The sequence below is a fragment of the Neolamprologus brichardi genome, chromosome 3, assembly GCF_056152115.1.
Source record: "Neolamprologus brichardi isolate AB-2024 chromosome 3, ASM5615211v1, whole genome shotgun sequence".
NCBI classification, from domain to species: Eukaryota; Metazoa; Chordata; class Actinopteri; order Cichliformes; family Cichlidae; genus Neolamprologus; species Neolamprologus brichardi.
In genome coordinates, this window is record NC_142106.1 from 47,331,234 (window position 1) to 47,355,663 (window position 24,430).

At 41.8% G+C, this 24,430-nt stretch overlaps 1 protein-coding gene across 1 annotated transcript in view; it reads right to left on the bottom strand.

The window, feature by feature from the left end:
• Positions 1–24,430, bottom strand: part of LOC148104377 (disintegrin and metalloproteinase domain-containing protein 19-like) — an 80,352-nt gene that overhangs the window by 55,315 nt on the left and 607 nt on the right. Inside the window, exons 2-3 of the mRNA XM_087838357.1 lie at positions 24,129–24,237; positions 8,512–8,588 (exon numbers count right to left, since the gene is read on the bottom strand). Coding sequence (XP_087694483.1) covers positions 8,512–8,588; positions 24,129–24,237 — 186 coding nt within the window. The remainder of the gene's footprint in view (positions 1–8,511; positions 8,589–24,128; positions 24,238–24,430) is intronic.

The following is a 24,430-nucleotide window of genomic DNA, read 5'->3' on the forward strand; positions in this document are numbered from 1 at the left end:
TAATATCCTGGCTCGCTCGAGGCTGCCGTTTTCTCCGACAGCTTCAATCAAAATTAGAAATGCTGCTCTGAGACTGAGATAACTAATAGTGCTGCTGAAAAGCAGCCTTTCCTTATCGCCAGTGGTCGCGGCCGCTACAGAGTGCTGGCGGGCTCGTTTCAGCCTTAAAACTGCAAGTTGGCAGACAGTGCCGCAGTGTTGACAACTTAGCGACTTTGTCGCTATATTTAGCGAGTTTTCAAACCCACTTAGTAACTTTTTTCTAAAAAGCGACTAGCGACAAATCTGGCGACTTTTTCTGGTGTTATCGGGAAACTTATGACGACTTTTTGACGTGGAAACAAGTATTGCTCTTACTCTCAGTGGGTAGTGTTGCCAACTCCTCAGTAAGGAAAATCGCTATTGGCCGTCCTAAAAGTCGCTAGAAGTCGCTAAATGACGTCATCACCTAATTTGCATAATTGGTCATGCTAATGTAATTGTAACCTATGTTGTTGGACAGAGAAATAACATCGTGGAAGAGACATAAAGTGAGTAAAAAACGTCCTAAATGCATTTAGAGTTTATTTAGAACTACAAATTAAATTTATTTTAGCAATTATTGTTTTTTTTAATGTCACAATTCCAACCCTGCTCCTTTACCCGGGCTTGGACCGGCAAAAGTGACCTGAAATAGGCACTCTGGTGGAGTTACTTTGTGTGTGTGTGTTTATACAGTGGGGCAAAAAAGTATTTAGTCAGCCACCGATTGTGCAAGTTCCCCCACTTAAAATGATGACAGAGGTCAGTAATTTGCACCAGAGGTACACTTCAACTGTGAGAGACAGAATGTGAAAAAAAAATCCATGAATTCACATGGTAGGATTTGTAAAGAATTTATTCGTAAATCAGGGTGGAAAATAAGTATTTGGTCACCTCAAACAAGGAAAATCCCTGGCACTCACAGACCTGTAACGTCTTCTGTAAGAAGCTTTTCTGTCCCCCACTCGTTACCTGTATGAATGGCACCTGTTTGACCTCATCATCTGTATAAAAGACACCTGTCCACAGCCTCAACCAGTCAGACTCCAAACTCCGCCATGGCCAAGACCAAAGAGCTTTCGAAGGACACCAGGAAAAGAATTGTAGACCTGCACCAGACTGGGAAGAGTGAATCTACAATAGGCAAGCAGCTTGGTGTGAAAAAATCAACTGTGGGAGCAATCATCAGAAAATGGAAGACATACAAGACCACTGATAATCTCCCTCGATCTGTGGCTCCACGCAAGATCTCATCCCGTGGGGTCAAAATGATCATGAGAACGGTGAGCAAAGATCCCAGAACCACACGGGGGGACCTGGTGAATGACCTGCAGAGAGCTGGGACCAAAGTAACAAAGGCCACCATCAGTAACACACTACAACGGCAGGGAATCAAATCCCGCAGTGCCAGACGTGTTCCGCTGCTGAAGCCAGTGCATGTCCAGGCCCGTCTGAAGTTTGCCAGAGAGCACATGGATGATACAGCAGAGGATTGGGAGAATGTCATGTGGTCAGATGAAACCAAAGTAGAACTTTTTGGTATAAACTCAACTCGTCGTGTTTGGAGGAAGAAGAATACAGAGTTGCATCCCAAGAACACCATACCTACTGTGAAGCATGGGGGTGGAAACATCATGCTATGGGGCTGTTTTTCTGCCAAGGGGACAGGATGACTGATCCGTGTTAAGGACAGAATGAATGGGGCCAAGTATCGTGAGATTTTGAGCCAAAACCTCCTTCCATCAGTGAGAACTTTGAAGATGAAATGAGGCTGGGTCTTCCAACATGACAATGATCCAAAACACACCGCCCGGGCAACAAAGGAGTGGCTCCGTAGGAAGCATTTGAAAGTCCTGGAGTGGCCTAGCCAGTCTCCAGACCTCAACCCCATAGAAAATCTGTGGCGGGAGTTGAAAGTCCGTGTTGCTCGGCGACAGCCCCAAAACATCACTGCTCTTGAGAAGATCTGCATGGAGGAATGGGCCAAAATACCAGCTACTGTGTGTGCAAACCTGGTAAAGACCTATAGTAAACGTTTGACCTCTGTTATTGCCAACAAAGGTTATGTTACAAAGTATTGAGTTGTATTTTTGTTATTGACCAAATACTTATTTTCCACCCTGATTTACTGATTTACGAATAAATTCTTTACAAATCCTACCATGTGAATTCATGGATTTTTTTTTCACATTCTGTCTCTCACAGTTGAAGTGTACCTCTGGTGCAAATTACTGACCTCTGTCATCATTTTAAGTGGGGGAACTTGCACAATCGGTGGCTGACTAAATACTTTTTTGCCCCACTGTAAGTAGTTTTAAACCTTGTGATCCACAAAACAGCATAAGAGTAAAAGAGTAAAAGAAGAACTGACTGCGTTACAGCACCCGCTGCTTGTTGAGAGTAAAAGCGATATGCGCTTTCACGTCTTTTTTTAGGGGGTCTGAAAACTCGCTAAATATAGCGACAAAGTCGCTAAGTTGGCAACACTGTCAGTGGGGCTCACAGGCGGCAGATAGTCCTCACGCGGAAGTCCACCCGAGCTGCTGTCAGAGCAGGAGATGGTCACACCTATAGGTCCAAACTGCAAATAAATCGCGCATGAGCGAAGCTCCTGCTCCTGCCCTGACTGCAATGCAGTCAGTTCTTGTTTTACTCTTACTTTTTGTGGATCACAAGGTTTAAAACATAATAAATGAACTGCATGTTGTGCAGTTAGTTTCCAAAACACGTTATTCATGGTTACATACAATTTTAGACTGATGTGGGCCAAAGTCTACATAGCCTGTAACGTTATTGTGACACATTTTATGAGTGAACTTGAGTTTAAGTGACTTACAGGTTTCTTTGAAAAATACTTTCTTACATCCAGGTTCTTCCTCTTTGCTGCCGTCCTCCTCTCCTCCTCGCAGCGCAGGCTTGCCGCTGCTAAAACTAAACAGAGCTCCCTGAAAGGCACAGCCAATCACATTGGCCAGATTTGTCACATGACGTAGGACTCCAGTAGAGAACGTAATTTAACTCTTTCTGCTCCGCTGGGTGAATGAGACGCTAACAGATCTGGGGTTTTTTTCTTTACTCGAAGAGATCAAATTATTGGTGGGGACACGTCCCTTCCGTCCATGCCAAATCTACGCCCTTGCAAGCTCCTTTGACTACGATGACCTGGATGACTGAGAACCTTCACAGACATAAGTTTAAGAATATAATCCACTCACTGTTATCATCTTCAATGCCCTGTACAAACATAGAGCAGAGCAGCTACCTGAACGCTACTCCAACAGAGGTCGATTATCTTGTTAATAATTTTATCTCCTCACTACGTACGACTCTGGATACTGTAGCTCCTGTGAAAACTAAGGCCTCAAAACAGATGTACCTGACTCTGTGGTATAATTCTCAAACGCATAGCCTAAAGCAGATAACTCGTAAGCTGGAGAGGAAATGGCGTGTCACAAATTTAGAGGATCATCATTTAGCCTGGAGAAATTGTTTGTAAGAAAAGAAAGAAAGCCCTCCGCAAAGCCAGAACATCTTACTATTCTGAAGACCTTCTATGACTCTGTGGTGGCCTCAGCCATCTTTTACGGTGTGGTCTGCTGGGGTGGCAGCATCTCTGCCGGGGACAGAAAGAGACTGAACAGGCTGATCAGAAGGGCCAGCTCTGTTCTAGGATGCCCTCTGGACCCTGTGGAGGTTGTAAGTGACAGAAGAATGGTGGCTAAGCTGTCATCCCTGTTGGACAACATCTCCCACCCCATGCAGGAGACTGTGACAGCAATGAGCAGCTCCTTCAGTGGCTGCGGCACCCACGGTGTGGGAAAGAGAGATTTCACAGGTCTTTCCTCCATACTGCTGTCAGACTCCAACTTCAAGACTTCAAACACACACATCCACACATGTGCAATAACACTAAGTGCAATACTCTTTTCTGGCATCGTTGTATTTTTACTCAGTTGTATACAGCATTTGTATTCTATTTTTATCCTATTGTATATTTTATTCTATTTTATTCTACTGTATATAGTATTTTATTTTATTATATTCTGTACAGTTGTGTACTGTATTTATTCTTATTATATTCTAATTTTTGCTTCATAACTTTTGCACTGTCCACTTCCTGCTGTGACAAAACAAATTTCCCACGAAAATAAGAATAACCCCAGGTTTCTCTTCAGCACTGTAGCCAGGCTGACAAAAAGTCAGAGCTCTGTTGAGCCAACCATCCCTTTAACGTTAACTAGTAATGACTTCATGAACTTCTTCACAAATAACATTTTTATTATTAGAGAAAAAATTACCAATAATCATCCTACAGATGTAATATTATCTACAGCTACTTTTAGTACCATTGATATTCAGTTAGACTCTTTTTCTCCAATTGATCTTTCTGAGTTAACTTCAATAATTACTTCCTCCAAACCATCAACGTGTCTTTTAGAACACATTCCTACAAAACGGCTCAAAGAAGTCCTGCCATTAATTAATTCTTCGATCTTAAAAATGATCAACCTATCTCTAATAATCGGCTATGTACCACAGGCCTTCAAGCTGGCCGTAGTTAAACCTTTACTCAAAAAGCATCTCTAGACCCAGCAGTCTTAGCTAATTATAGGCCAATCTCCAACCTTCCTTTCATATCAAAAATCCTTGAAAGAGTAGTTGTCAAACAGCTAACAGATCATCTGCAGAGGAATGGCTTATTTGAAGAGTTTCAGTCAGGTTTCAGAGCTCATCACAGCACAGAAACAGCTTTAGTGAAGGTTACAAATGATCTTCTTATGGCCTCTGACAGTGGACTCATCTCTGTGCTTGTCCTGCTAGACCTTAGTGCAGCGTTCAATACTGTCGACCATAATATCCTATTAGAGCAATTAGAACATGTTGTAGGTATTACAGGTACTGTGCTGCAGTGGTTTGTATCATATCTATCTAATAGACTCCAATTTGTACATGTAAATGGAGAGTCCTCTTCACACACTAAGGTCAATTATGGCGTTCCACAGGGTTCAGTGCTAGGACCAATTCATTTTACATTATACATACTTCCCCTAGGCAGTATCATTAGAAGACAGGGTGGGCCATTTATATGGAAACACCATAATAAAATGGGAATGGTTGGTGATATTAAAGTCCTTTTTGTGGCACATTAGTATATGTGAGGGGGCAAATCCCTCAAGATGGGTGGTGAGTTTCTCACCACTTATAAAATGTGTTCAATGTGCTGCCCATTGTGTTGGATTGTCAATACAACCCTCTTCTCCCACTCTTCACACACTGATAGCAACACCGCAGGAGAAATGCCAGCACAGGCATCCAGTATCCATAGTTTCAGGTGCTACACATCTCGTATCTTCACACCATAGACAATTGCCTTCAGATGACCCCAAAGATAAAAGTCTAAGGGGGTCAGATCTGGAGACCTTGGGAGCCATTCAACTGGTCCACGACGAGCAATCCACTTTCCAGGAAACTGTTCATCTAGGAATGCTCGGACCTGGCACCCATAATGTGGTGGTGCACCATCTTGCTGGAAAAACTCAGGGAATGTGCCAGCTTCAGTGCATAAAGAGGGAAACACATCATCATGTAGCAATTTCAAATATCCAGTGGCCTTGAGGTTTCCATTGATGAAGAATGGACCCACTATCGTTGTACCCCATATACCACACCAAACCATCACTTTTGTTGTTCCAACAGTCTTGGAGGGATCCATCCAATGTGGGTTAGTGTCAGACCAATAGCGGTGGTTTTGTTTGTTAACTTCACCATTCACATAAAAGTTTGCCTCATCATTAAACAAAATCTTCTGCATGAACTGAGGGTCCTGCTCCAATTTTTGTTTTGCCCATTCTGCAAATTCTGTGCGCCGATCTGGGTCATCCTCGTTGAGATGCTGCAGTAGCTGGAGTTCGTAAGGGTGCATAAGAATAAAGTTACGTTGAAACCAAGCAAACCATTGTTTTTCTTGTGACATTACCAATAAGTTTGATGTGTCACATAGCCCTCTTCCTATTTAAAAAACAAAAGTTGTAACCAAGATGGCCGACTTCTAAATGGCCACCATGGTCACCACCCATCTTGAGGAGTTTGCCCCCTCACATATAATGTGCCACAAACAGGACTTTAATATCACCAACCATTCCCATGTTATTACGATGTATCCATATAAATGGCCCACCCTGTAATTCAAACCTCCTTTGTTGCCTGATCTTAGACTTTCTGTGCTGTGCTAGACAAGCATTTTCAGTGAAGTCAAACACCTTTTTTAAGAGTACTCTCATCTAGAATAGACTGTATGGGTCCTCTTCCCCCTTTAAAATCTGGTTCTCTGTATTTATTGATTGTAATGTGTAAAGCAGCCAGATATCCAGCCACTTATCCATTACATTCAATCACTGCTAAGGCAGATCTAAAGGTCCTAGCCAATTATTTTCTGTGTTCAGATTTTAGAGTTATCAAGGCTTTAATTTTATGTCTAGATCAGTGGTTCTCAAACTGTGATACACATATTACTGGTGGTATTTGGGCTCCCTGTAGTGGTAAGTGGGAAATCTAACCAAATTTTTCAGATTAAATAATAATCCATTCTGGAGGTATGCAAAGATCACAGGAGAGTTCCCGAGGCTCTTCTGGGAGCTGGAGTCAACCAGAAGACATCTCCCCAAGCAAGTCCTCTATGAAAAGCAGCCTTTCCTTATTGCCAGTGGTCGCGGCCGCTACAGAGTGCTGGCGGGCTCATTTCAGCCTTAAAACTGCAAGTCGGCAGACAGTGCCGCAGTGTTGACAACTCTCACTAGGATATCCAAACCGACATAATGTCCAGCAGCTTTTACAGCTGTGGCTCCAGAAAACATCAGCTGATACTAGAAATTAATATCAAATAAATTCTAACAACAGCTGATCAAGCTTAAACGTGCTGCTGTTGTTTAGCGCGACATCCGCTGGTTTCCTCGTTCTGGCGCAAAGTGGAAGATAAACAAACAAGAGAGAAAAGCCGATCAGCTGATCATTGATCAGTTTCATGATTTTAGTAGCAACAGGCGAGAGAGGGGGAGAGAATAAGAGAAGAGGCAGCTGTGCAGCAAAGACAGAATAGGCAGACAGAACCTGAAAATTGTGCTGAAAAGAGGTGAAAAAGTTAAAAAATTGTGCTGAAAAGAGGTGAAGCGTGCTATATCTTTTGGTGCTCATAACTTTTATACTTTTTCCAGATATTAAGCTTTTTATGCCTTTTTTTTGGCCCATTTTAGCCCAGTGTGATCACCAGCTTTGCTTGCTGGGCTGAGCCATGTTTTTTCTCTGTACCCTCACCAATTTCACATCAAAACATAGGTATTTTCTATGGCTTTCAGAAAATGTCACTATCATTGTTGTGGGAGTTAGAGATTTTTGGAAAATCTCCTCAGAGCAACACAAAGTCTGAAAACTCTCCATAGAAGCTCAATGGACACTTTGTTCAAAATCAGCGCTGGAATTCTCCAATGAGACACATTTTCTAATTGTCATGTCTCCTTAACGAAGCAAAGTTAAGACATGAGGCTTGTGTCAATATATCTTCAGACACTCCTGACGCTCATGATTCAAGAATTTTTTTCTTACCTATTACCGTTTGGCCATGAATTACATTTGTTCGAGGGTAGGAAATTTCTGCCCGTGGAAATGCCCACGTTAAGAAATAGATAAAATAGAAAACTGCCACTCCTCCACCAAGAACCTCATCTTCAGCCAGCATCGCCTCACTCAAAAGGCGATGGAAAAAGGTGCTTCGACTTATAAAATTAATTTGTTCCAGAGGGTCTTTCGTAAGTCAAAATTTTTGTAAGTCGGGGTTCCACTGTATTTGTGTTAAATTATAGTATTTGTGCTAAATGGTAGTATTTGTGACAAATCATAGTACTTCTGCTATGTTATAGTATTTCTGCTAAATAATAGTATTTCTGCTATTTTGTAGTACTTTTGATAAATAAAAATATTTCTACACGGCATTCACAGTGCATTTTCGCAGGAAATGCAACCTTTTCTAGTTATTATTTGGTATTAAGACTAGTGTGCATCAGCACCAGACCGACAGAGGGTGTGATGGCAAGTCACAAGGAAAAATGAGTGCTGGTGAGGCAGTGTGTGTTGAGCACAGAAAAGGTAACCGTAGCTGGCTCCAGGTAGACTTCTTTCTGGCTAAGTCAAAGACACCTGAGCAACCAGAAGTAAAGGTAACTAGAGGCACTGGTGACAGCTGATATTGCTGGACCTCTGGAGTAGAATTCATTTGTGTTTACCAACAGCTAGAGTCATCAGAGCAAAAGACCACTAACAGGCCCATTAAATCTTAGTTGTCTAATTATTCAGATAATAAAACAAAGGCAAGCAAAAAAATATAAAATAAAACAGCTAGACAACAAATGGACAGCAGTCAACCAGATAGCACTGTGTACCAATAACATCAGAGGCAGAGGAGGGTATATGAGAGATTAGGCTGACATGAGAACTTACTGATTATGTTCCACTTGTAGCACCATCTGGAGGTCACTGGACGAGAGCAAGATCTTTCCTCTGACTGGATATTCCTCCTGTAAGGTCATGATGAAAACTGGGTTAGCTCCAGGTGCGTTGGCTTTTTTTCACTATTCAAAGCCATGCCTATTCCCATATGGAAAAGAAATAATAAAAACATATATGATTTACTCATGAAAGTGGCCACTTTCATGAGTAAATCATATATAAATCATATAAGGCTTACATGATTTACTCATGAAAGTGGCCACTTTCTCATTACTTTCATATATTGTTTTAGTAAGTATCCAAAACATACAAGTTTCATTATATAATTTTTCAAGGGATCTTATATGTATTTTCACTCTTGTATGCTTTTCATACAAGTTTCATACAAGACAGATACAAACTTTATAAGATTTATATACATCTTTTCCATATGGGTTGGGTTAACTTCTGATTTTAAATCTACTATGAATTAGAGGTAGATAAAGTGCTTGAAGTTTATAGTGGTCAGTATGATTACAATAGTGCTATATGAATGAAAAAAGCATCTCTGATATATCTCTGATTGCTAGAACATGTTAGTAGCCTTGCCGGTGCATTTTGTATGGCTTGGAGGCGAGAGAGATGATTTGTCCAAGCTGGTAAACAGGGCATTACAATAATCTAAACGCAATGACACAAATGCATGAACATTTTTTCCAGTTCAGCTGAGGAGACCATATATCTCCTCAGCTGACCTGGCATTTTCTCCATCTTCTTGGAACTATAGGCCTTTGGAGTTGACGTCACAATGCATTGTGGGAGCGCGGCGCCATTTTCCGGGTCAACAAATCAAAACAAACACACGGTGTTGGAACGACGAATACAAGAAAGATGCTTAAAATCAGCTCAAAAGAGAATCAACTGTATAGAGACCAATTGCGTCCAGAGGCGAAGCGGCGGTACTTGCAGAAAATAGCGTGCATTGGAAATGTGGACCCGTATGAAATATGGCCGTGGAGTAGAAACCCTGAAGACCTACCGCTATTTACATAGCCTGACATATTCCGTACCTTGTCTGTGGAGTCAGTGCGTAAAAGTCGTCATTCAAACAAAGGTAAGTCAGCTTGAGTACTGCGAGTGATGTGCATTTGATTTTCCCCCGAACATTCAAATTAGTGCAGCATAAATTCATTCATGAGGGGAAATTACAGTGAGAACATGTGGAGGCTCTGTTAGATGGAAAACATAGTGAGTTCTGTGCATTGATGTAACATTGTCCTGGAGGATTTAGTTATTCTTTATGGTTAAAGAAATTGCAATGATTTATTCATATTTACTATAAATAATTCTAATTATACATCTTGCTTCCATGTTTGTATCCTGTGTCACAAAAAATACATTTTATTTTAGTTTTATACATTGATTAATGACCTGCAGAATCTCCTTGTCATATTAAGTGATTCATAATTGTCACTTTATGCTTTCTCCATCTTTAAAGTGATTACATCCTTGCATTACATACTTTAGGTTCATTTTCTGCAGGCAGGTTTCTGAGAGATAACAGGCAGATTTAGAATATAACATGCAGCGTTCTATAGATGGATACATTAAAAAAAATGAAAAATTACATGTGCTAACTTTCTAAACACTTTGTTACATTTATGATAAAGTAGATAAAACACATTTGTGTCAGCCTTGGCTCACTAGTTCTTGTCTTTAAATGAACTCTGTGTGTGTTTCAGGTACTGCACTCACACTTTTGGCGGCGAAGAAAAACTCATGGCTCAAAGTGGTTTAATTCAAAAAATGACCTTTATTTTACATTTCCGGAAAAGGAGACTGAGCACACAGAGACACCAGCTCAAGTCTAAAGCAGCAGCAGCCAGCCTGATTATTATAGACTTCCTCTACACGTCACACACACTTTAAGTTTCGATCAAACACTCTGCTTAGTTTCACTTTCTGTCTGCACCTCATATGCTCTGCAAAAGCATGCAGTTTCCTGTCAGCCTGCGACCTAGTTCTTTGTCACCTCTGGGCCTGGTTTATAAAGGCCTATACATAAAACAATATAATCAGCAAATAAGCATTAAGAATATATATTAAATACATGACAACTTTCAAAGACTGAATGAACCAGCATTGCAGTCATGGGTCACTGTGAGCATCACAGGGAAGGTTGAAGCCGCCCACTGCACCTGTAAGGCTGGAGTCGCGGAGACCTGCAGCCATGTCACTGCTCTTCTGTTTAATGTAGAAGCAACAGTGCGGATCCGTGGCACAAGGACTGTTACAGATGAACATGCATACTGGGTTTTGCTGGGTAATATGATCAAGATACAGCTAGAGGTTGGTCATAACATAGACTTCTCCTCTTCAGCTGCCCAAAAAAAGGCTCTTGATAAAACATAAACAGACCATCTGTATTGAAAGGTAAAAGGAGCCGTCCTCAAAAAGGAAAAATCCCACCTTCTACTGTGGAGGAGTTGTCACTGCTATTGGATACTTTGCTGGAACACAGTAAAGCTGTGGGTCGTGGGAATGACCCATAATGTTTTATCTAGGGGTCTAGATTTATGCCTGAAGTGCACTGCCATGTAAATAATTTGCATTTACCGAATATGTAGTGACTGAGTACCACTGTTCAAAAGTGGAATAAAGAAACAAACTAATTTTTGCCTCTTTTTTTTTCAAATTAAAACCACTTTATAGAACATCACATCAGTTACAGTGTAGAATCCAGTCATTTATAGTTTACAAATGACAAAATGTTTACACAAAATCATGACAGTGTTTACATGATGTCACCCACTACTAGCACTTTATTTACTGTATCTTTTGAAAAAAAATAAATACCGCTATTTATACAGCAAAAGACTTAAGAATATTTAACATGAGCAAGTTTAATTTTTCCCTGGTTTTACTACCACACTGTTCACCAAAACGCAGCAAACCTTCACCATCTTATACAGAAGAGTCACCTCTTCACCCTCACATGGAAGAAGTAATCTAATTGGCATGGTGGTATGTTTGAAGCAGGTCCCTTGTGTAGCGCTGGAACCCAGTCACGATGTGTTTCATCCATTTCATAGGCTGGTTTGCCTGCAATAATGCCAAATAATTAGCAACTCTATAAATAGAAGGTAGTTCTGCAAAATCACTCAGTTGGATGTTTCTTCTAATTTGCTGTGACCTCAGAGTGCATCGAAAATAAAACTAATAGGCTATAAAGAGTGATATGAACATATTTAGAACTTACCGAAATGAAAATGTCTGGAGCACCAACAGATATTTGGAGATAGAAGAGCACTGGATATCAGCTCGTCTCACAGCTGCTATCCAGACTAGACGCCTTCGTTTGGTAACATCCGATACACGAGCTGCCTCGTGTTGCTTCCAGGTTGGGAAAGAGTGAAAAGATAAACCATTTTCAAGCTTATTCTCTTGCCGGTCGTGCGATCGAACTGTGCAGCCGACCACACAGCAAATACGAACCATGGCTGTTGTGTGTGCCTTCGCTCTTTTTTCGCTTGCGCTTTGGACCCAGAAAATGGCGCATCAGGCCAAAATCTTTTCCACGCCCACCCCCGTGACATCACGCTCCAAAGCCCTAAATATACTTAGATAGGTTAATTGATTAATCCAAATTGCCCACAGGTGTGAATGTGGGAGTAAATGTGAGCGCGAATGGTTGTCAGCCTCTGTGTGTTAGCCCTGCGACAGAGTGGCGACCTGTCCAGGGTGTACTTGCCCTCTGACAGCTGGGATAGGCTCCAGCGCCCCCTCTGACCCTGAAAAGGATAAGCGGAAGCGAATGGATGGATGGATAAAATTCCAATTATAGTGGGGGAGGGGAATCTGAACACCTCACTCAGGAGTAAACTAGACCCTGTGTCACTATATTCTCTTGCTAAACAACTTAAATTGGAAGATGCTCAAACATTAATAAGGGGGATTTCCAAGGACGATGGGTTCACACCAGGGACGTATGACTGATGAGAAAGAGTTTGGTAGGCTTTTGTGTGGCTACTAAAAACATGCAGTGGAAGACATTTAACTGGAAATGTGTCATTAGGTTTTTTATCACTCCACATGTGAAGAGTAAACTGCTTCAAATGCAACAGACCTGCTATGTCTTGGAATATGTCATTTACATAGATCTCACCTGTACCCACATCTTCTATGTTAGCATTGGCCACTCGTTAGTATGCTGGTTACGTGGGCCTGACTTATAATTTCATGGATAATTTTATTGTTCACTTGGGTTTCACCTTTGCATAATCATGAGCATTACAGTTTTTCCTAATTGTTTACACATATTTTCCAAAAGCATATTGTCAGAATTCAACACACAAATCAAAAAACACACACACAATGGGCAAAACCCTTCAATTCTCCTGCAAAATAAAGTCATCATATTGACTTACTGTAAGCCTTTTTATGTTCAGTGTAACACTTACTACAGACAGTACATAGGCCTACATGAGTGCATTGTAAAAGATTACAGAATGTTTGTATACAAAACTCACAAATACATGGTACCAAATATATTTTTACTGTATTCTCCCACAAAAACAATGTACAGTGTTCATCCCAACCAAAACAAAGTTGCGCATACCATCAGTGTTGGCCAAGTTACTTTGAAAAAGTAATTAATTATAGTTACTAGTTACTTCTTCAAAAAAGTAACCGAGTTACAATATTCTAAAAGTAATTAATTACTATTGCGTTACTTTAACCCTCTGGGGTCCAGGGTATAATTGGCCATTTTTTGCTACTTTTGATTCTCCCTCCACATTTCACCTTTAAAAACTATTTACTTTGCCTTGTTTGGTATCATCCTTTTCAGCACAACCTCACGTGTCTGAATTTACAGTCATGTTTTCATTTTGATATACTGTATTAACGCAATTGATCTAAAATCAGACAAAAAACATAAAATTAGAGTAGAAAAGGTTATATTTTTTACTGTAACAACCACAAACATGTTTAATGAATCATATTTCATAACTTAAAATGCAAATATAAATTGTCAATTTTAAAATCCTATGCACAAGTTTTGCAAACAACAAAGTTATTTGCATCCATTTACCTTTTTACCTTGATTTTCTAAATAACCATTTCAAACTATTTACAGAACAATCAGCTGTTCTGCATTCAATAAGATGCCACACAAATTATTTGCGCCACTCCAAAAAATTAATTTCTGTCGACTATAAAAGATAATATCACAGCCTGATACCTGCAGGTCTGACAGCAGCAGGTGTATCACTCCTGTTTCTACTTGGAGACAGCAGTCGCCTCATTGTTCTGACACACAACACAAAACTATCCACAACACTACACACTAACTACACAAGACAACACATTAACTACACACTCAAACACGCTAGGCGTCACAAATCTCTCACATCGCAAAACTTGCTCTCCCTCTTTTTCTGCTCTCTCCCTCCCTCTCTCTCCCTCCGTCATTCCTAAAACTTCCGGTTTTGTTTTTTTGTTTTTTTTACTCATAAGCAGAGAGTGCTCGCTGTGGTGTCCTTAGACAGTAAACGTGTTAGTCCAATAATCACACAACTGGTATGTTAACTCCAACTTTAATGGTTGCCTTCTTTCGTTCCTCCACACAAGAAAAAACTGACACTCCAAAAACTCCTACTTCCCCTTCCCGCCTGCGCGTAGCCATGCCCCCCTTCACTGGACACTTGCGCAGTGGGACAGATACATCTTAACAAACGTGACGAAACTATTGAGGAAAAAAAGCCACGTATATATTGATTATCATGACTCTGGTTTTACGTGGCCTATCAACACAATTTAAAAACTGGTATATATCACCTTGTTGTTTTGTCTTTAAGTGGTCGTGTGATTGGCTTACCACGACTACTTTATCCTTTCACGGTCAAACAGCAGCACTCATGTGATTGTTTTGCCCCCTGAGCTCCAGGTGTTGTGCTAGACAGTGATCATGATTACCGTCTGTGGGAGCGCGCGCAGCTGCTTAAAGCTGTAGCGTCCAGATTACTTACGTAATCAGCTACTTCCGTGCAACCGATATAAGATGCGGTAAGCTGAACACAGCTTCAACCGTCTGTTTGTTGAAAAATAGTAACGGACCGTATTTTCTTGTTAGTAACTGTAACGGCGTTGTAACGATAGGAATAGTAATTAGTTAGATTACTCGTTACTGAAAAAAGTAACGGCGTTACTTGTATCACTGCATACCTTGGTCTACATATACAAACAACAGAGGAACCTACTGCATAAAGTTACAGTCAAAAAAAACAACTTTGCTGCATCCTCTCTTCTGTTTCAGTCTGCCAGAGCACCTCATCCACATCACAATCAACATGCTTGTGATGCAATATGCTCCCCACCCCAGTTACCTATAGCTGCACAAAGGGTACAATTGCCAGTACGTTGGTCAGGGATTTGGCCAGGGACATTGACCAGTTATGTTCCTGCCTCTCCACCTCCTTTTTGCCAGATTGAACCCTACTTCATCTATGGAAAATATATTCATGGGGCTTTTCTATGTAATCCAGTTCAAACACTCTCTATAAAAATAAGTGTGTACTGTAAGTGATGCAGAAAGACAGACTTATGAAATACTGTATTTACAGTATATGCACTCCACTGCAAGAGTACCATCTGTAACAATCTAGAATACAAACAGTAGGCCTATGGGCATAGAATTGTACTCAAAGAGTCGCTGCTGAAAGTATGTGTAGGTTACACTTGCACATACTGATATTGTAGATATCATATATATATATATATATATATATATATATATATATATATATATATATATATATTAGGGGTGCAACGATACACAAAATTCACGGTTCGGTTCGGTTCGATACTTTGGTGTCACGGTTCGATATTTTTTCGATACACAAAAAAATGTTCATGCCTTTTTATTAATTTGTCATTTATTAAATTTTCACGGCACATTCTGCACCACCTCTCTGTGGGTTCATCATTTGTTTGAAGCCAGCTCACCTCCTGCAACCACTTTTCCAAGAATACGCGCTTCTTTTGTGGTTCGGACTCCTGACATTTCTTTGGAGGTGGAGGAACACCAAAGTAATTGCTTAAAGGAGCTTCTTTGATATCTTTAAAAGTTCTAAACAAATGTCTGTCCTCCTCCTGAAAATCTTATGTATGCAAACACGCGTTGCAACTTCTTATCTTGTGCGCGTTTTTTATTTTGACAGCGAATGCGCACCTGCGGACCACTTATGTATAGACCTGGTTATTTAGCTCGTCATATTGCAGCCACAGAAATTCTTTTGTCCATGAAACCATAAAGCTGCACTTTCTTTTTGCCTTATAGTCTGATTTGTCATAACTTTTCCGTTTTGTGGTAAGCTTTTCTTTGGCTGTCACTTCTTCACCCTGACCTGTCTTATTTGGCTCAGCAGAACTAAAATATATATCCTGCTGCTTTTACACACGCACTCACATAACACTCAGCGATTCTCTGCGATCAACCTCTCACATGTTTAAGCTTGCTGCGGGAGATTTCACTTGTCATGTTTGCATAGTAAGCTAACGATTGATAAGACGATGTCAGAGGAATTGGTGCGCAAATTATCATCACTCACCAATCAGTGCTGTCGCTCTCTATACACAGTTCGCGCGATTGCAAAGTGAAAGCAAAAAACAAGCGCAAATTCAAACGCGATTTCAATATGTCACATATTGACAGTGGCTCACCGATGCCAATGACATAATTACCCAGCTACATTTCCGAAAGAATGCAAAAGCATTGACATATATTTTTCCTTCCTACGATAGGCCGACGAGCAGGGCAGCCCGACTGGAAAAATCGCTAGCCCCGGGACGTCGGGCTAGCGATTTTGCGAGCCCTGTATCTGATTGAGGAATCACTCATCTTTGGAAAAGAGTTTATTACAGAGAAATGTCTCTTTCCAAAATAAAAGCTATACTATACGCTTCTTCTGGGCTATATTCTCAGCAGCATATTAAACATATCAGGTCCCCATAAGGAGAATCATGTGCTAACGGCTGTCTAAATGACTCGGGTCAAGTTTGTATGCGTGCTTGTTGTTTTTGTCTGCTTCCACTTGTCTTTGCACTAGGATGCTATCGGGTAAATGTGCAGTCATATTCGTTGTGTTCCCACTAGTGCTGTCAGCCTTAATCTGAAATGAGGTTAACGCCACAACACGGCAAATCTCTGTTAACGAGCTACCGCGGATTGCCCCGTGTGTGGGGCTGGACAGCGTCAACACATTAACGAGCTAACTGCGCTAACACACTAGTTCCCACTCATGTAATTGAGCATTGCGTGGCACATCTGACATACTGTTTTACTTTAGTCCAAGATGCGCTTACCTTCAGGGTCATACGCCACATGAAGACCAAAATAGTTCCAGACGCCAGATCTGAATGAGGGTGGGGGAGGTTCAATTTGCCATGTTGCAACGAGCTTACCTTCTGTCTAGCTAGCTTGCCCTGTGCTCAGTGAATCTGTGTTCGACTACTCCGCCTAGGCTGCACTGTCGAGCGCAGAGCCACTGAGCGCTCAACACAGACAGCACCGTCAGAAGGAAAGTTGATCAAATAAATTAAAAATGTTGTATTGTTCGATACATATGCATACCGAACCGAAAGCACTGTATCGAACGGTTCAATATCGATACGAGTATCGTTGCACCCCTAATAAATATATATATATATATATATATATATATATATAAATAGCTATATAAAACGAGATTGATATTACCAAGATAGATAGAAAGGTAGATAAATATGAGAAAGTAGCAGCTTAAGGCTGCAGCCGTATTGATGGAGTGATTCTTCTTCTTCTTCGATACCCAACATCCACAATGACAGCGAAACAACTAGTAGCTCAGTGTTCCAACATTCGAAAGAAGGGACTGCTCTCACAGCTAGAGATTGACGAGGTACAACATAAATGCTACGGCAAGGAGGAGTCAGGACGCCACGTCAGGGGGGAGATATCATCACCCCCACCCGAGATTGGGTACATAGCCCCAAGTGCGACAGGAGAAGGATCGTTGAGTGCGAGAGGAACTGACCTGAAAGATGGGATCATGGCCAAGCTTGAAACCTGGACCCCCCGTAGCTGGTTACCAAGATTACGTGAAGTACCCTCAGAAGGTCTGCTAGATGATGTTAATGCAGCACTACGGACGATACCTACAGCCACGATTACCGACACTAACAAGCTGATCTACAATACGGCAGCAGTGATCAGTGAGATGCTTGGCTACAAGTTGAACAGCCACAAGGGGCAGTACCCTCCATGGAGAAGGAGGCTAGAGGGCAAGATCAAAGTAGCACGGAGGGAGGTTAGCCAACTAATGGAGTTGCAGAAAGGTGCGACAAAGAAGGTGCATAAGAAATACAGCAAGCTGTCCATACCTGAGGCCTTGGAAACTGCCAAGCAAAGACTCACAGCCTTGGCCAGCCACTTGAAGAGGTACACCAGAGAGATAGAAGGCAGGAGAATAAACCAGCTGTTCTCCACAGAACCAGCAAAGGTGTACTCTCAGTGGCAAGGGAACAATAATAAGAGAACAGCACCACCAAGGCTGGAGACGGAGCAATACTGGAAGAGCATATGGGAGAAGGACGCAACCCATAACGGCAATGCTCAGTGGCTAGTGGATCTGAGGGCAGACCATAGCGACCTCCCTGAACAGGGTCCAGTAACCATCACAGTGGCAGATATCCAAGAAAGGGTCTCCAGTATGAAGAGTTGGACAGCACCAGGGCCCGACATGGTTCACGCCTACTGGCTGAAGAAGCTGACTGCACTCCACGAGCGTCTGGCAGCACAAATGAACCAGCTGCTAGTTAATGAGGGACACCCAGAATGGCTAACCGAAGGTCGGACGGTCCTGATCCCCAAGGACCCCAAGAAGGGACCAGTCCCCTCCAACTACCGACCAATAACCTGCCTCAGTACTACATGGAAGCTCCTGTCAGGCATCATATCGGCTAAGATGAACAGGCACATGGGTCAATACATGAGCGGGACACAGAAAGGAATTGGCAAGAATACCAGAGGTGCAAAACACCAGCTACTGGTAGACAGAACAGTCAGCCGAGACTGCAAGACCAGACTAACCAACCTGTGCACTGCCTGGATTGATTACAAGAAGGCCTATGACTCAATGCCCCACAGCTGGATACTGGAATGCCTAGAATTGTACAAGATCAATGGGACCCTAAGAGCCTTCATCAGGAACTCAATGGGGATGTGGCGTACAACACTAGAGGCCAACTCCAAGCCCATAGCACAAGTCACCATCAAGTGCGGGATCTACCAGGGAGATGCTCTGTCCCCACTGCTGTTCTGCATAGGCCTGAACCCCCTCAGTGAGATCATTAACAAGACTGGCTACGGATACCGACTACGGAACGGAGCAGTTGTCAGCCACCTCCTGTACATGGATGACATCAAGCTGTATGCCAAGAGTGAACGAGACATCGATTCACTGATCCACACTACCAGGCTATACAGCAATGACATTGGAATGTCGTTCGGGCTGGAGAAGTGTAGTCGGATGGTAACAAAGAGAGGGAAGGTAGTCAGAACTGAGGGGATTGAACTACCAGAAGGCAACATTGCAGACATAGAGGACAGTTACAAGTACCTGGGGATCCCACAGGCGAATGGGAACCATGAAGAGGCCGCTAGGAAAGCTGCAACCACCAAGTACCTGCAGAGTGTCAGGCAAGTCCTGAAGAGTCAGTTGAACGGTAAGAACAAGATCCGGGCCATCAACACATACACCCTGCCCGTGATCAGGTACCCTGCTGGGGTAATAGGCTGGCCAAAGGAGGAGATAGAAGCCACTGACATAAAGACAAGAAAGCTCCTTACCATGCATGGAGGGTTTCACCCCAAGTCCAGCACCCTGAGGCTGTACGCTAAGCGGAAGGAAGGGGGCCGGGGACTGGTGAGTGTCAGCACCACAGTCCAGGATGAGACAACGAACATCCAAGAATACATCACGAAGATGGCCCCAACTGACAGCGTGCTCAGTGAATACCTCAGGCAGCAGAAACCCAAGAAAGAGAAGGGAGACGAGGAACCATCATGGAAGGACAGGCCCCTGCACAGTATGTACCACCGGCAGATAGAGGAGGTGGCTGATATCCTGAAATCCTACCAGTGGCTGGACAAAGCTGGACTGAAAGATAGCACAGAGGCACTAATCGTGGCAGCACAAGAACAAGCTCTGAGTACAAGATCCATAGAGGCTGGGGTCTATCACACCAGGCAAGACCCCAGGTGCAGGCTGTGTAAAGATGCCCCAGAGACAATCCAGCACATAACAGCAGGGTGCAAGATGCTAGCAGGCAAGGCATACATGGAACGCCATAACCAAGTGGCCGGCATAGTGTACAGGAACATCTGTGCCGAGTATAACCTGGAAGTCCCGAGGTCAAAATGGGAAATGCCCCCAAGAGTGGTGGAGAATGACCGAGCTAAGATCCTGTGGGACTTCCAGATACAGACGGACAAAATGGTGGTGGCTAACCAACCGGACATAGTGGTAGTAGACAAACAGAAGAAGACGGCCGTAGTGATCGATGTAGCGGTTCCGAATGACAGCAATATCAGGAAGAAGGAACACGAGAAGCTGGAGAAATACCAAGGGCTCAGAGAAGAGCTCGAGAGGATGTGGAGGGTGAAGGTATCGGTGGTCCCCGTGGTAATCGGAGCACTAGGTGCAGTGACTCCCAAGCTAGGCGAGTGGCTCCAGCAGATCCCGGGAATAACATCGGAGATCTCTGTCCAGAAGAGCGCAGTCCTGGGAACAGCTAAGATACTGCGCAGGACCCTCAAGCTCCCAGGCCTCTGGTAGAGGACCCGAGCTTGAAGGATAAACCGCCCGCAGGGGCGTGCTGGGTGTTTGTTTTTTTTTTTATATATAGTAGGCCAAACAGAGATTGAGTACAGCAAGTCACTGAACACCGTTTCCAAACTACAAATTTCATGCAAACAAGATGAGCAGATGAGTTTAAAACTTTAGTGGCTTCATTCTTCCACCTGAATGTGTATCTTTTAGTATGTTTGTGTCCATCTGAAACAGTAAAGGTTGTGGAGGTTGAAACAATGTGTCGGCTGGCAATGAAGGCAGTAAAAACTTTCAAGTGAATAAAGAATCCACAGAGGAAAGCATCCCATCATGATAACAGATGTCCTTAATGACAGAGGTGGTTTAAAAAAAACAAAACAAAAAACACTGCTGCCACTAACATCCATGGCCATGCTTAAATATTCAAAGTCAAAAATCAGGTACAAGTACAGGTACCAAGCAATTGTGCAGTCATTATGTACATATATTTGGACATAAGTATAGATAATGTTTTTGAACTTTTTGTTTCATCTTCATACATTGGATCCCACCTGCGGTGGAGTCCAGCCACAGACATACTTACCAAGTACAACTACAAACTGATCTATGATTAGCAATATGAGGCTGGACTAAGACATGGACTTTCATTCTACAGTAGTTACCAGCCACATAAACTGGCCTAATAATAAACAGTTAAATGACTGGCCATGGACAACAAACCAATTATTATACCACTTCTTTAGCCTCATTTTAAACTGCCATGGAGCTTAGTGACAGCAAATAAAAGGTAAGTGAAAGGTTAATGAGACATTTTCCCTTCAATTTAAATTTATTAATATGGTGTCAAATCACAACAACAGTTGTCTCATATAGGGCAGGGTGTACAGTTTCGATTTGGCATTGGTGGGGACGAATGATTCAGGTTTTTTTTTTCCTTTTTGTCTTTGCTTCTTGATAACAAAAGGAGAAATGTACTTGCCTACATATGCTATTCTACATGCTTTTAAACCATTTAAAATTACAATTGAAAGTTTTATATGTGAGTTATATAATGCTAAATTACAATTAAACAAATGACTAAGTATTTTAGACTTTAGTTTACTTCAGCCATATTCAATATAAATCAGGTATCATACAAAAATAAAAATAACTTCAAATTCAGCAGGGCTGGACTGGGACAAAATATCGGCATTTTGACTAGTGACCGGCCCACCATGGTATTATAGGAAAAGTCATAAATCCTTTAAAGCCTTTATAATTAGCTTAAACCTACACCACCTTCCCTATTCTGGTATTCTAAACAGTAACACCTAATTTATAATTACATATACCTAAAACTAAAAGGGTTGCCAACTACCAGCAAAAAAAGAAAAGAAAAAAAAGTAGGAATCACTCCCCCACCCTCTGCCTCAAGATGCTTAACTAACAAAACCGATTTAAATTTAATGCACGTATAAAACAAATTCACATAAATCTATTATTTTTCTCCAGTAATTAAATAGATTCAACATCTTTCTTCAACAGAATTGCAGACTGCACAGATGGTACCTTAACAAAGTAAAGAATACTATAACTTACTAGGGTATATACTAACTAGACTTAATATTTACTAAATACAATAATGGATTTCTATACATTTTACATCAGATGAAAACATTGGTTGAAAGATTCAGATAATTATTTGTTAAAAGCGAGACATTTTAAATGAGAATAAGAAAGAAAAGTATTTCTTTGTGCCCCCCTTTCCCTGTTAATGGCCTTCCTGGCCCCCTGGCAAAACTTTGCTAGACCCGCCCCTGCACAGTTACCAGCTGTCAGCTACTTAGAAAAGGATCCTGGTGTTATTTGTCTCTCAGAAACAGTTCATAACTTCCCTTCAACTCATCCATGTCACCTAAAAGTTGAACCTGTTTCTCCATCACCTGTTCAGCTCTGATTATTCAGTAAGGACGTCTCCTGGTTTCATCTTCATGTTTCCCTCTCACCACATATCCAAACCAACATCATGACCAGCAGCTTTACAGCTGTGGCTCCAGCAAACATCAGCTGATACTAGAAATTAATATTAAATAAATGCTAACAACAGCTGATCAAGCTTAAACGTGCTGCTGTTGTTTAATGCGGCCTCCGCTGGTTTCCTCTTTCTGGCGCAGAGAAAAAAGTCGATCAGCTGATCATTGATCAGTTTCATGATTGAATTAGCAACTTTCTAGCTGAAGTAGTACGGGACAAATCGCGTTCCTTTTCACCTTAACGTTAAAGTTTGACCTCCTCGGCTGTAATTGGTCCAGCCCAGAGTCGATCATGACCAACTGGCCAATCCACCACCATTCATTTATATCATTAAAAAAAGAAAAGGAAGAAAACCCCATTGGCCGATAAAAACAAAAAAATCACGAGCGGCCCACTGGGCAAATGCCCGGTATGCCCGATGGCCAGTCCAGCCCTGAAATACAGTCATGACAATAAACAAATATGAGTTCAAGGACTTAACAACATTACTTCAGTTACATTACACCAACATCTCTGATACATTAGCACTAAGGGAACACTGAATGACCTGGTGGTTTATGTCCATCCAAGATTACCACAAAATAAAAGATCTCTCAGCAAAATAATGCAACATTTTAGCCACACTATTGCCCCGATCAAATCAATGAGTTGGGATTTTTTATTCTAAGCATGAGCTACTGTTACAGCAACAGACATTAATACTACTGGTGTCCCCACACAACAACTCAATGTCCACTATGTGAAGCAGCCAAACACATGCCTGCTCCTCTCGTTAACTGAGATAAACTGCTGGCATATTGGTTTTACATCTATACTGTCCAGTTTCTCCTGGTGGACATACAGCAGCATTGTTTAATCTCATTTGAGTCATTGTTGACTTTAGCCATGTTTTTAATCTTCTGAGAGCACTGAAGCTTCTTTCAGCCTCAACTGAGGATACTGGGATGACTAAAAGCAGCCTGACAATTGTCATGATAATAAATACTAGTTAATCTATAGCACCAAATCATCAGCCAGTCACCTGTGACCTCGCCTCTTCACCTCTGTCCGAGCTACAACATGGCAGAGCTGCCTCTGTCACCTGATAAATAACAGTGAGACATTCCAAATACATGCAGTCACACATGTGCTTCAGATACAGTCATGAACCAACAAGTCATCATCCAATTTCACCTGTGATCTTGTGTCACCATTGCTCTCTGAGCTTTGTGTTGGTTCTTCTGTCAGCTGACAAATAGGACATACATGACAATAAGAATAAAATGTGTAGCTGCTTCAGTGTTTCTGTCAATTTGTGCAGATCTTGACTCGTCAGTAATGTTTGTAGGGTGAGTGCATTTTTAAAACAAGTTGTGCAAACTGCACTACAAGGTGGAATATTTGCAAAATCGTGACTACCTCATGATATTTTGTCTCAAAAATTAACCCTATGAATATGTCAGTGCCATTAGGATGAAATTATTGTGTCACCAACATTTTAATGTTAGACATATAATTTTAACAGCCTCTGTAAACTAATATCCTGGCTCGCTCGAGGCTGCCGTTTTCTCCGACAGCTTCAATCAAAATGAGAAATGCTGCTCTGAGACTGAGATAACTAATAGTGCTGCATGTTGTGCAGTTAGTTTCCAAAACTATTCATGGTTACATACAATTTTAGACTGATGTGGGCCAAAGCCTAGCATAGTCTGTAACGTTATTGTGACGGACACATTTTATGAGTGAACTTGACTTTAAGTGACTTACAGGTTTCTTTGAAAAATACTTTCTTATATCCAGGTTCTTCCTCTTTGCTGCCGTCCTCCTCTCCTCCTCGCAGCGCAGGCTTGCCGCTGCTAAAACTAAACAGAGCTCGCTGAAAGGCACAGCCAATCACATTGGCCATACTTGTCACATGACGTAGGACTCCAGTAGAGAACGTAATTTAACTCTTTCTGCTCCGCTGGGTGAATGAGACGCTGACAGATCGGGTTTTTTTTTTCTTTACTCGAAGAGATCAAATTATTGGTGGGGACACGTCCCTTCCGTCCATGCCAAATCTACGCCCT